The sequence below is a fragment of the Odontesthes bonariensis genome, chromosome 5 (genome assembly GCF_027942865.1).
Source record: "Odontesthes bonariensis isolate fOdoBon6 chromosome 5, fOdoBon6.hap1, whole genome shotgun sequence".
Lineage (NCBI taxonomy): Eukaryota > Metazoa > Chordata > Actinopteri > Atheriniformes > Atherinopsidae > Odontesthes > Odontesthes bonariensis.
In genome coordinates, this window is record NC_134510.1 from 19,482,623 (window position 1) to 19,495,256 (window position 12,634).

The 12,634-nt window shown below is 41.5% G+C and overlaps 1 protein-coding gene across 8 annotated transcripts in view; it reads left to right on the forward strand.

The window, feature by feature from the left end:
- LOC142379830 (focal adhesion kinase 1-like) overlaps positions 1-10,351 on the forward strand; it is a 58,671-nt gene extending 48,320 nt beyond the window's left edge. For 7 of the 8 annotated variants that reach the window (XM_075465140.1, XM_075465135.1, XM_075465134.1 and 4 more), the window contains 7 exons: positions 3,257-3,319; positions 5,109-5,148; positions 5,811-5,914; positions 7,204-7,359; positions 7,805-7,885; positions 7,983-8,068; positions 8,306-10,351. In XM_075465140.1, the coding sequence (XP_075321255.1) occupies positions 3,257-3,319; positions 5,109-5,148; positions 5,811-5,914; positions 7,204-7,359; positions 7,805-7,885; positions 7,983-8,068; positions 8,306-8,432 (657 nt within the window). In that variant the 3' untranslated portion in view covers positions 8,433-10,351. Of the gene's footprint in view, positions 1-3,256; positions 3,320-5,108; positions 5,149-5,810; positions 5,915-6,150; positions 6,221-7,203; positions 7,360-7,804; positions 7,886-7,982; positions 8,069-8,305 lie in introns of those variants that run through there. The other variant, XM_075465142.1, reaches the window with a different exon arrangement.
- Positions 10,352-12,634: the final 2,283 nt, after the last annotated feature.

Consider the following 12,634-nt stretch of genomic DNA (forward strand, 5'->3'; position numbering starts at 1 on the left):
CGCTCATGCACATCTGGCACATGCACATCACTTAAACAGTACATTTAGCTGCTGGTCTCATTTGATTTGCGGTACGTTGTTAGTGGCTTCACATCGCTGCTGTATTGTGAGCACAGTTTGGACATCTGAACTTAAATTAACTCTATATTTCAGTTACATGTGATGAAAAAAACTGCAACATGAATTTTATTCTCGAATGAGCATAAAGATTGAAAAACAGCACCGTGAATCTGCATTATTGTGGACATAAAGTACATAAAGAAACAGCTCTGAAACAGTGCTTTGTTCTTGGTGTTTATTTGCACACAGCGACGTTGTGCATGCTACATTTTATCAGTGACTCAGTGCATGTTGTCAAATTCTCGTCATTGTGTCAATGTTTCTTCTTTTTTTTTTTTGTTTAAATCATCAGCGTCTCAGCGCAATAAACTTCCACTCATTGGTTTACTGTACCAACAAGAAATCTATAGCAGCTCTTTTTTCTTATAGATTAGATTAGGATATGCTTGTACTTTTTACAGTGGCCCTGAGAGCTCAGTGAGATGGAAACATGTGAAAGCACACAAAAATAAGCAAAACACCATCAAACCATTTTGACATGAAAAAAAAAAAAGTACTTTCAATTAGGTGGCCTAAGCCATAACTCTAAAAAACACCTTCAGTAAGCCATATTGTACTCTTTAAGGGCACTTTCCATCATCAATGTTTGCATTAAATGCAGTGGGGGTGTCTTTGAGAATCACACTGAATCCTCAGCCTTTTGGATTTCCCATAAAGCAGCGAGTGCAGTGACATTTTCCTCTATATATTTACACATTGCATGTGAAGACAGAAGCTGGAGAGACCACCCATTTTCTCCAAAAGCCCTTCTTAAGCTGCTCTGATTGGTCACTTAAACTGACTCGATGAGGCTCCCCTAAACGTTTCTCATCAAAGTTTTGTGCAATATGACATTAAAAATTAAACTAATAAAAAAGAGAGACCCACAACTGCAGTATCAATGGTCATGTTTCGATACAAATCCCACATTTGTCAAGTCTGATTTGGGGAAAAAAAAGAAGCATATTTTGAAAAATGTAATGCCCCACATTGAGGTTTAGAATGATTTTTTTTCATGAATGTGCCTGTACGTACAGGGTTTCACGACACCTACTACATTATTGACTCAGTTCTGTGTTAGTGCTTACCTTTCTTGGTAATCATGCGTGCAGTATCCTCCTTCATTTTTATTTGACCCTAGGTCTCGAGTCAGCGCGACACTAAGACTGGCTGGATTGTTTTTTTCACCACTTTAGCAGACATTTGGCTTGTTTGGGGGAGGTCCGGGACATAAATCATGGCCTCTCCTGTAGATTTCTTTTCAGGATTCTTTAATGGTAGATTGCCTCCTTGTGCTGCCCTGACTGTGTGCACAGCCAAGTTCCTCTGCGGTGTCTTGTGATATGACGTTTTTTTCCCACTTGCATTTAACAGTTTCAGATTTCTCTTGAATTAACTTCTATTGAAGCATTAGTTGTGCAAAACCTACTAAATGTTCTCACTTTTTTTGTTTCGGGAAGTAGCTACATACACGGGCGGTCTTTTCTTTGGCTTCTCAGACCAATTTGAAAGGAAATCACATTTTGAATGGAAGACTGTTAAGTCCTTACTTCCTTAAACTCAGGCACAAAAAGATTAAGAGAAAAAGAAACATGATTAGACACTGCCCGGGAGATCAAGTGCATGTTGTTTTTGATAGATAGACTCACTGACAGAAAGACAACGTTGACAAGAGGGAGGAGGGCTTCATGCTGGTGCATTTTTCTTTGAACACTGAAAGAAGTAGCTGTCTGGTGTTTTTTTTTCCCCCAAGAATTTTATTGTACACGCGTTTGCATGTCTGTGTGTGTGTGAGAGAGAGAGAGAGAGAGAGAGAGAGAGAGAGAGAGAGACAGAGAGAGAGAGTGAGAGTTTGTAGGCAGGTGTGGCCTGTGTGAATTCCAGGCTTAATGATAGACTTACAGACTCTGACAGCCCAGTCAACAGTCTGTCTTTGACCCATAACCACTAACCGACAACACACAAGATTGCTGAAAAGCTGAGGGGGCATTAAATGTGTGTGTGAGCACGCGCATGTGAAAGTGTGCATTGTAGGCTGGCTGTTTTTTATAACAGCTTTACTTCAGTGAGAAGGGGAGGAGTAGGCTGAAGAGTTTGGGAAAGAAGAGTAGACACGCTCGCTTACTGACAGCTCGTTGGCAGCGTCCTCCATCCATCCGTCCTCCTCCTCCTCCTCCTCCTCCTCTCCTTCACTCTCTGTTTGTCGGAATCAGATATAAGTATGCTGGAGGCAGGAAGCTGGAGTTTAATCTGAATTATTTTCTTGATGAAGCTGCCGGCACAGACGAGGATACAGACAGGCAACAGACAGACAGGAAACCTTCAAACGGAGGCGGAATGATATTGTAAGATCAGAAGATAACAATAGGCAAAACACCTCAGACATCCCGGACACAAACGATTCATCAGGCGACTTTTGATGAACTCAAGGGCAATGCTGGTCTTCAAGTCCTGTCTTGGAAAACTGGTATGTGAGGACGGGTGTGCGAGAGACGGCTGGTGAAATGGTCTGGTTGTGTTGCATGCGTAGAGGTGACTGTCGTGTTATGCTGGCTTCATTTGTTGGTAATTAGGGTCGCATACCCATGGGTTGCTCCTAAAGTGCTGATCCTTCGGTTTTCTGCAGATTTGGACAGCGTGTTCCATCTTTAACTGAAATCTGTGGAACAGGATATGTTTGTTTATTTCACGCTGAAGTTCAGTCGTTCATTTCCTTAGTTTAGACATTCATTTTAAGAATTGGGATCTGATCAAAATAGTTTGTTGGAATCCAAAAATCTGATGAAGTAGTAAATCCACTGAATTAGGGGAAAGAGTTTGCACCCAATACGGCACGAATGTGACAAGAGCAGGGGCCACTGAGCCGTTTGTAGTCCATAAAAACAGTTTTGCCTCGGAGGATGTAGCGCTAATGAAAGTCCTTGTCCTTGTAAAGTCACAAGTAGAAAAGCAATGGCTCATTTTACTGTGGAAAAACAAACCCAGACATCTCTTATGACCTTAATGGCCTCTATGATTACACAACTGTAATGGTCTTTAAAGCTTTTTTGTTGGATATCTCAATGACTGCAGTTTGAAATCCAACTTGAGCAGCCCTGACTGCGACTGCTGTTGATATACGGAGATCTAAGGCTTGTGCTTGTTTGTGCTTGCTTAGAAACCAGACACAAGGAGTTCTAGAGGGAGTTTGGACAGAGAAGAAAGTGGACTCCAACCCCCAGTAAGTAACTTTTTCATTCTCATTTTTTTCAGTCTGTGGCTGTTTTTTTTGTCCCCACCCATCTCTGTGTTAGTTACCCTTATCCAATATCCATGTTGTCAGAGTTTAACTTCCCTGTTGATCTGTTACTTTTAAGCACTCTCTGTCATAATTATGACCCTTTGCAATCATTTTTCTTAGCTCTCTGTTTTTTTTCCCTAGCAAGGAGGATGTCTGATAAAGATAAATGTTGACTAAAGTCCGTGTTATGGTCGGACTCGTCTGCAATGGGCTGCTGAATCTGTTTGTTTTGATTCGAGCTGAGAGTATCAAACCGGGGAGAGGAAGTGACCTCTTGGGGGTGGGGTCAGCAATGTGGGGTCAATGGATTCTCACAGCATCACTGGATATTATTAGAAGTCTGCTGCAAGGGAAGTAAGCTGTCCATCGTCTTTTTCCCTCAGTGTTGCCCACAGTTGCTCAGCATGCTGTTGGTCAGTAATCTATCAGTCTTCGCCACGGGTCTATTCATTTAAGAGTGTGAAAAGCTTAATTAGAGGTGCATGTGGTCTCATAGAGCCAAAACTATGAGTGTTACACACTTTTAACAGGGTGTTCTGTTGCCCTGTTGGTAGCTTATAGGTTGCAGGAATAACATACGGGATCTTTTAAACTTTTAAGACTTTCATTGTCTCATAAACTGAATATTGTTTGATTTGTGATGAGCTTTTTTTTTTTTTTTTTAACCATGTTCTTACATTTTAGAGACCAAATCATGAATTTTTTTATTTACTTTTTTTTCTGTTAGAGCAGATGGAATTTCTGGGCTGTGTCATTTATAATAATTTGAGAGAGAGTAAACCGCACATTTTCTTATCTTTTTGAAAGTACTGAAACACAAATTTGCTCATTTCACAAAACACACTGATGATTAAATTGCTGTTAACATTTACAACCCTGATAGTGAACACTTCCTCTTCTGGGGATAATGTTTTCTGATCCTGGATCTTAACTCTTTTGTTGGTCAGAGCTCATGTGTAACTTTTTCCCAAAACTGGAGTCTGTGGAGCTGCACACTGAGCCGATTGTTGACATGTGTTATTTCCCTGATTCCAGCAGAAGTTGTTGTAGCAGTCTGAAGTTGCCACGGGCCAGATATTTCCGTCTCTGTAATTCATCTCGCTGCTAGTCCTCCTCCCATTGAATGGCTGTGGTTTGTGGTGGGAAAATCTCCCAGTTTGTGCGTGTGTGTGTAAATTACTGTACTGGAGTATTTTTGGGTGTCGGTTGTCAGACCACAACACTCCGATGGCACCAAGGATTCTGAAGCCATCTGTGCTGGTTTCTCACACGGAGAAAACGGCACAGATGCAGGAATAATACAACAAAGTGGATCCGTTACATGCTTGGCACCGCTAGTGAGTTTGTGGGCATCATTTTATGCTCACAGCCATCAAATCATAAGGACATTTTCAATTACTTTCCAGCTCTCAAGACAGGAAAAGACTTCTTTGTTTTCCCTGCGTAGCACCGCAGAACATTCTTGTTAACAAAAGTAACACAGACCACACACCATTGAAAACGGAGACAGCTCCTCAAGTGGAAACGACTGTGAACTTGCCGTGTACAAATTGAGAATTGGTGCCGTGTGACAGACTTAAATTGAAAGCTCTTCTCTTCTCAGAGACCACTGGTGGGGTTCTTTTTGTCTGTGGAGTTCTAATTTCCTGCAGAGGCTCTGATTATGTCTGTGACTGTACACTTGCTAAACCAATGTTTTGTTTGTTTTTTGTTCTTTGTTTTTTCGCAGACAGGAAATCAGCACATATACCAACCCGTCGGAAAACCAGGTAATTGACAGGCTTCCAGAATTCACATAACCACATAATTCAGACACATAACCACTATTGTTTTTTTTGTTTTTTTTTTTGCTCCTGTCTCTTCCTCAATCTCCCAAAATATGTAGCTCCCACATATAACATCTCTCTCAGCTCTGTTATCCCCTCTGACTGCGCAGATCGTGTGTCCTTCCTTTTCTTTCTTTGACACAGAAGCTCAAGTGTTAGTTTGTGTGTAGCGCTGTCTGCCTGCAGAGGTTACAGCCTGTTGCTTCATTATGACAGATCCGATTGTGAAGTCTATTCTTCTGCTACTGAGGAAATCGTCCTCTGCGTAAATGGACCCAGACGGCGTATTTGGCTCGATATGTTGTGTGAATTTATCAAACCGTGCCCAGCTCAGAGAAAATAGAAAAAAGCTTGTTTTTCTATGTTTCCTAAAACAGTTTTCCTCATTACTTCTTGTATTGATCGGAAAGCTTGCCTCATACAGGTTTATAGATTATTTATTTATTTGATCATTTTACAGATCATTGGTCAATTTGAAAAAGGGAGAACAGGAAATGATTAAATTAACCAACAACAGCACCTGAGGGAGCAAAGTGGAGTCTGTTTTTTCGTTTTGTGGCTATGAGCATGAAGACGTTTTTACATTTACTTTTGGTTTTCTGCAGAGCATGCGGCCCCCCCAAAGAAACCCCCTCGACCCGGGGCCCAGAGCCAAGTGGGTAGTCTGGCTTGTCTGAATACTGGAGACAGCTACAACGATGGAGTGAAGGTACACGTGCGCATAAATGATGTACATAACAACGGCAACAATTGTATGAACACCTGAAACGGCAACATGCACACACGCAAGGATACAACATTTACTAGTTATGCATGCATGTTTTTAATGCTGACAGCATTAATATTTTCCTTTTTATCTTCTTTTCTTTGGCTGCTCCGTCTCCCCCTCCTCCTCCTCCTCCTCCTCCTACTCCTCCTCCTCTCTGCCTTACTGTTGACCCCTAGCCCTGGCGGGTAAGCAGCACACTGTCTGTGTGTGTTTACTGTGCGTCTTGTCGACCGGATGGTCTATCAGGTCCTTGATTTCTCTGTTCAAGTAATCCCATTCTGTAATATCAACATTTGAATACGCTGATGCTGTTCCTGCAGTCATCCCTGTTGTGTATTGGTTGTAATCGTCTTTTTCCTTTAGACTAACATCTAATTCTGGTTGTTAAGTATTGTTTAAACTGTTATAAAACTAGACTGATAATCTTGATTGCAAGACAGAGGAGGCTTCCCGTGTTGCTCTCGTCAAACTTCATTCATTTTGTTGACATTATTAAAAGGTTTTTGAAGCCTCTCCTCCTGATCAGTATGTAAATAAACTGTTCATAGGATTAGATTTTATACATACATACTTACAGGTATGTTACATGTATTCAAAATGTGGGGGTATGTAGATGGTCAGTGGTCAGGAGAGGTAAGACGCAGATCGGAGAGTTGCTGAAGTGGAGCAGGGCCATTCGTGATCTGTTTGAAGATCCTTCAGTTGGCTTGAATTTGTCATCATCTGCACTCTGTGCAATACTGCCATCTAATGGCCAGAATTGAGAGCTACATCTACTAACGTTTCTCTGCTGTGGTTCTTTAAGCATTGAGGATCCAAATCATCTGCCAATATTTATTCAGTCATTCATTCATTCGCTCACTGCTCATTAATCTACTCATCAGTCTACCTCAGTGACTTAGTGCCCCCCAGCAGCTTCTCCTCTGCACCTGATACTATGAAAATATTTTTAAAACCAGCACCGAGGAAGTTGGGATTATCTTGGTTTATACCATCCGATATAAATGAGGGCAGATGGTTCTTGGTTAAGAAGAGCATCATTAATCTGTGCATCTCAACATGCATCCTGACAGGATCTGTGCGGATCGCTCTAATAAGAAATGTTGTTTTTTTGTTTGTTTGTTTTTAAATCAGAGAGCTCTTAGTTTTTTGCTTTTGTGCCTCCATCAGTTTTTTTTCATTCGTTTAGTCGGCCGTCACTGACTGCCTTTTGTCCTCTCATCGTTCAGCTGCAGCCTCAGGAGATTAGCCCGCCTCCCACAGCCAATCTGGACCGTTCGAACGACAAAGTGTACGAGAACGTGACAGGATTGGTCAAAGCTGTGATTGAGATGTCAAGCAAGATTCAGCCTGCTCCACCAGAAGAATATGTACCCATGGTCAAGGTAACAGGCGTGTCCTCGCAGTACATTTTAAATTGAGGCTTTGAGAACTTTTGTGTACTCAAATCAGGCTAAAACAGATCTGTCCTTTAATCCTCACCTAGGACCTCTGGTTGCTTTGTAACTGAAGATTCCTCAATAGTCATTATTCATTTGTTATTTTTAAATTCACCTCACAGTGGTTATATGTATTCTTGTGATGTTCTGCTGCGTTTTCACAGTCTCAGCAGAACGGGTAGCAGTAAAAAAAAAAAAGAAGTTTACTCATCATTCCAAGGCTCTTGCGCTGGCTTTGTTCTTCTTTAAGATGAACAGCCCGAACAGCCCATTTCAGCAAATGATACCAGATTAATACAAAGAGGATTTTTAATCTGACAGCTAAGTCTGATCATAATCTTTATACGTTGTGTGTTTTGAAATCTAATTTCTTTGCGTTTCTCTTGTTCAGGATGTTGGCCTTGCACTGAGGACATTATTGGCCACAGTAGATGAGACTCTACCTCAACTTCCAGCCAGTACACACAGAGAGGTAAAGCAAAAACACTCTGATTTACACTCTGATTGGCTGATTAAATCTCCTGGTTTAACCAATAGCTGTGTGTGCCGCGCTCTGTTTTACTCGACAGATTGAGATGGCACAGAAGCTGCTGAACTCTGACTTGGCAGAGCTGATCGGGAAGATGAAGTTAGCCCAACAATATGTGATGACCAGGTAGGTGCCAACAAATTACTATATATACAAAGAATAGCTTTCTGTGACAGGTAGTGTTCTGTCAGCTACAAGAAAACAGAGTAAAGGGCAAGTTGAAGTTTTGTCTCTGAAAGCAACTCATCAGTGCACACTGCTGTTTAACACGTTTTTTTTAATATATATGTTACCTCTAGGAGAGGCCGTATTTCTACACAGAGTAATATACTACATGCTAAATGTTCCTTTTTGTGCTCTCAGTCTCCAGCAGGACTACAAGAAGCAGATGCTCACAGCGGCTCACGCACTTGCTGTTGATGCCAAGAACCTCCTGGACGTCATTGACCAATCTCGGCTCAAGATGATGGCCCACTCCCGCCCGCACTAGCCCCGCGCCGGCTGAGCTGACTCACAGAAGACTCAGCACCTCTGCGGTACCTGTTGGTAGTGGAGAACTTAAGACTCCTGGATTTGGGAAAGTTGACGGGTGCGACTGCTTTACATTGTAGAACAACCGCTCCTCTACTGCGATCACACCCTAGGGGGAAAAAATCATTGTATGTTCAATCTTGCGTTGTCCTGGGATTAAATTCTCGACCACTGTGACTTTCCTAATACAAGAACAGAGCAAAAACGCCTCCTGAATCAGAGACCTGGCAGCTTCACTCTCTTTGAACTGGATTACAGGGACGTGAGGAGGAACAGCAGAGAGGATAACAGGAATTGATTTTTCAACTCTGGGTCTGAAGGCTTAACAGGTGACAAAACTTCTGACAGTATGCAACACTATCGTGGGAGCTTATTTGAGCTTGTGTTGCCGACATCGGGTGTCTCAGTGGAGTCCATCGATCTGAAACATATCTTTATGAAACTTCACAGTAAGATTGGAAAACCAGCCATCAGACGTGTCAGTGGGCTCATGGACATTGACCATATGTTTGGATCTGTGGTTGTGTACTCTCTTTGCAGTTGGAAAATGGCACAGTCAGGTTTGTATTCTGCTTTAGTGGTGTGTTGATGCTTTGTACGGATGCTTCAACAAGGCAACGTTCAAGGAAGACGGGCTCGGTTTGGTCCAGGAAAGCAGCCTTCCACCCTTTACGTCTCCTTCGGCTCCTGTGTTCCCTCCGGCTCACCATCTTTTATTTATAAACTCAAATTACAGAGGAGATGGAGGGAGGAACAGGAAAAGCAGATTAAAACTTCAGGACAGTTTAGCACTGCTCTTCTGACAGGAGAAAGAGCACACTATCCTCTTCCGTCTTCTCCTTTTGGCTCACTTTTCCTCCTCACTGGTCTTCTCTTCCTGCGGTCTTCCTCAGCTCCTCTCTGAGTAGGATTCAAAGACTCCAAATGTGAAGAATCCAAATCTGTCTGGACAGACGGGAAACCTCCCACTTCCCAGTTTAGTCTGCTCTTTATTTTTTATCGGCTGGCTCCATGTTTTTTGTGTTGTTTTAGCGGCCACCTTGCTCTTCCTCTGAAAACTGTTTGTAAATTGGAATGCAAGAATATATTCAGCCCCAGCAAGGACTGATGAGCAAATATGGCAAAAAAAAAAAAAGAAGGGTATAGTCCTCATACAAGTCTGATGTTACACCTTTATAGGTCTTATCACCCAGCAGTGACACAAATGCTGTATTACCAAGGGACATACACACACATCTGGAATCTTTGCAAGTCTAGTGTAACACTTTAAGAATGTCCCTGCCAATGATAGTCTCCAGAGAGACAAACGCACCCATGAAATGTGGAGCCACATGACTGGAACTTGTCTTGCAGACACAAAAGAAACACTGAACTGAAAATACAGCCGATCACATGTGTCTTCGTTGATCTCGACCCCATATGGAGTGTTACATAATGCTATATGAAACGTACCGGTGACTGTACTGGTGTAGCATGGTATACCGGTATGGAGAAGAGCATATTTGCACAGCACCAAAAAAAGAAAAGGAAAAAAAAACACATCCTAAACTCCTTTTTAATCCCGTTTTACCCAGATGGGATGTCCATGTTTAACCAGCAATTAAACTATCAAGTGTCTGGGTGTTATATGGATTAAAATGTTTTAAAAAAAACACACACACACACAGACAAAAAAACAAAACAATCTATTTTATCTCAATGTTGTTGCGTAGATCTGCTCATGTTGGTATATTGTAAGCTATACTGGTGTGTATCACTGGTGAATTGTACAGAACTCGTTCTAGTAAACACTGGTTTTTATTTTGTCTTCTCGGCTAAATCGGCCATCTTGTCAAATAGGAGGAAGAAACAAGGAAATAAAACAATGATAAAAGGTGATATGATACAGTTTTTATTTCATGTTAGCGTGCCTCTTTTAATTCCCCATTTAAATAAGAGTTTTGTACTTTTTTTTTTTTACACAGCGATTTTAAACAATATTTACACGATGCGGTATGTGGCAAACAGATTGCTCAGAGTGCCGTCTCTGCGGAAGCACTGCTGTGTCTGAGTATCACTGCGACAACAGCAGTAAAGCACCAACAGTGAGGAGCAGCAGTGTCGTGTGCGTGTGAATGGATTCTGCTCCACTGAAGTTACAGAAGCCGTAGCCACTGCAGCAGTTCACGGCATTTCCGTTTCCCTCTGAGTCGACCGATGCGGTCGAGGCAGCTCCTCTGCATGTGGCCCGGCTGGCACACTGCTTCACTATGGCCTTCATGACACCTGAACACACAATAATACACACAGTTCCCTTCAATAATCAAACTTGATATACCACCAAAAATTATCTTTATAGAAATGTATCCATCTCAAAATGAGAAAGTATTGTCCAGCATCAAAACTTTACTTTTAACGTTACTTTTTGTTTGTTTGTTTGTTTCTAAAGAGTTGAAGATTTTTTTTTTTTTTTTTTTTTTTTATTGACATTCAGAAACAAACATTCACATCCGGTACATGTGCATACATCTTGTATCTCTTGTCTGTCCTAAATGCCAAAGTGGTATTTTTGTTTTATATCTAAACCATGAAAAGAAAACCAAACAACAACAAAGACAGTTACTTTAAAGGAGTTATTGTGCAGAGTTATTGCTGTGGACAGGTATGACCTGCCCTAATGTTCATTATTATGATTATTGCATTATTTCTTTATCTCTGTTACCCAAAGTGTCCACGATGGTCATGCACGTGTCAAGCGGCTGCTGACACTCCTGACTGTTCTGATTGCATTCTTCATTGGTCGTCGAGGAACTGCACACGTAGCACTTCAACGACAGCACTGCACAGAAACATGATCCAAAGTAAGATTAAAGATTAAGCGATAAACTGCGTGCCATTAGAGTCAGCGCATGATGGTCAGAAGCCACAACCACAAAATTAGAGGTCAAGACCAGCGTCATTGTTGGCTCCACAAATTTTTTTTTTAAATCTAGACAGGCAGGAATTTTCATTTATTTATTGGTCACCATGGTGCTTATGGAGAAGGGTGTAATTGACAATCTTGTACAAGAAACTCACATAGAAGTGCATCCAAAGTAGAAAGAGAGCTACCTCCACTGTCTAACTTGTCAGGCTTGCTTCTTTAATCATAGAGGTTGCGTGTTGTTCCGCCCATTCAGAGATTATTGTTCTGCTCTCCTCAACGTAAACTTACGTATGACTTATATTGCTTCTAATATCTGATAAAAGCAAGGCAGCAACCTACCGGCACATCCTTTACACAGAAAAAAACAAAACAAATGCAACCTCTCGCATGTGATTAATTCACATTAAAGAAATCCATGTGGTGTTTGGGGCATTTCATGTGCGCTGCGTTCACTGGTATGTGTGGCTGTGTCCGGTTTGACAGCTCTCTGAATATCAGTCACACCTAGACAATTGCTCATATAAACTGCACATTGATGCACACAACCTACTGTTGCATAGAATAATAATCTTTAACTTGGGAATAGTGCGGGATATGTAAGTGTGTATTAAAATCCAAAAGGATCAGTCCGTTAAGCTCAGTATTAGAATTAAACAGTTGAAAATGGCAGGACAGCTGGTACAGTTGAGACTAAATGAACAACTAGAACTGTCTTGAGTGGAAGATGAAGCTGACTTAAACATGCATCAAATACTGTCATAAATAATTTAAAGAAAGAAATGACACTGTGTACACACAGATGAGAAACAGAAAGGCCAAGCGTGGAAAAGTAATGCAATAGTAAGTCATCTCTAAAGTTATAAAACTTTAGAGATGACTTGGCTAAAACGCCGGTTATAGTTATATCTCTGGTTACAACTCAAACACTTAATTTATACATTTGTCACCCTGTCTTTGCATAAGAAGCAAAATAAATCTGTTCCCTGTTTCATGGAGTGTGAATATTCTCAGGCAAATTCACATACCTGGAGAGACGAGGAGGAAAAAGAATGCGAGACGAAGCACCATCCTGTCAACAGATGATAAAGTCTGCTCGCTGTCGTCCGAGCGTCTGCGGTCTAACCTGTTGTGTTCTGCTCTCTGTGAGTTTTAAGTTTCTCTGTTTTGTTTGAGAGGGAACTCCTGAAGCTGTTCCTCCCACATCAGCCACCATCATATCACAAAGCTGAAAGTATGTGTCCAGTGTAAACCACAGC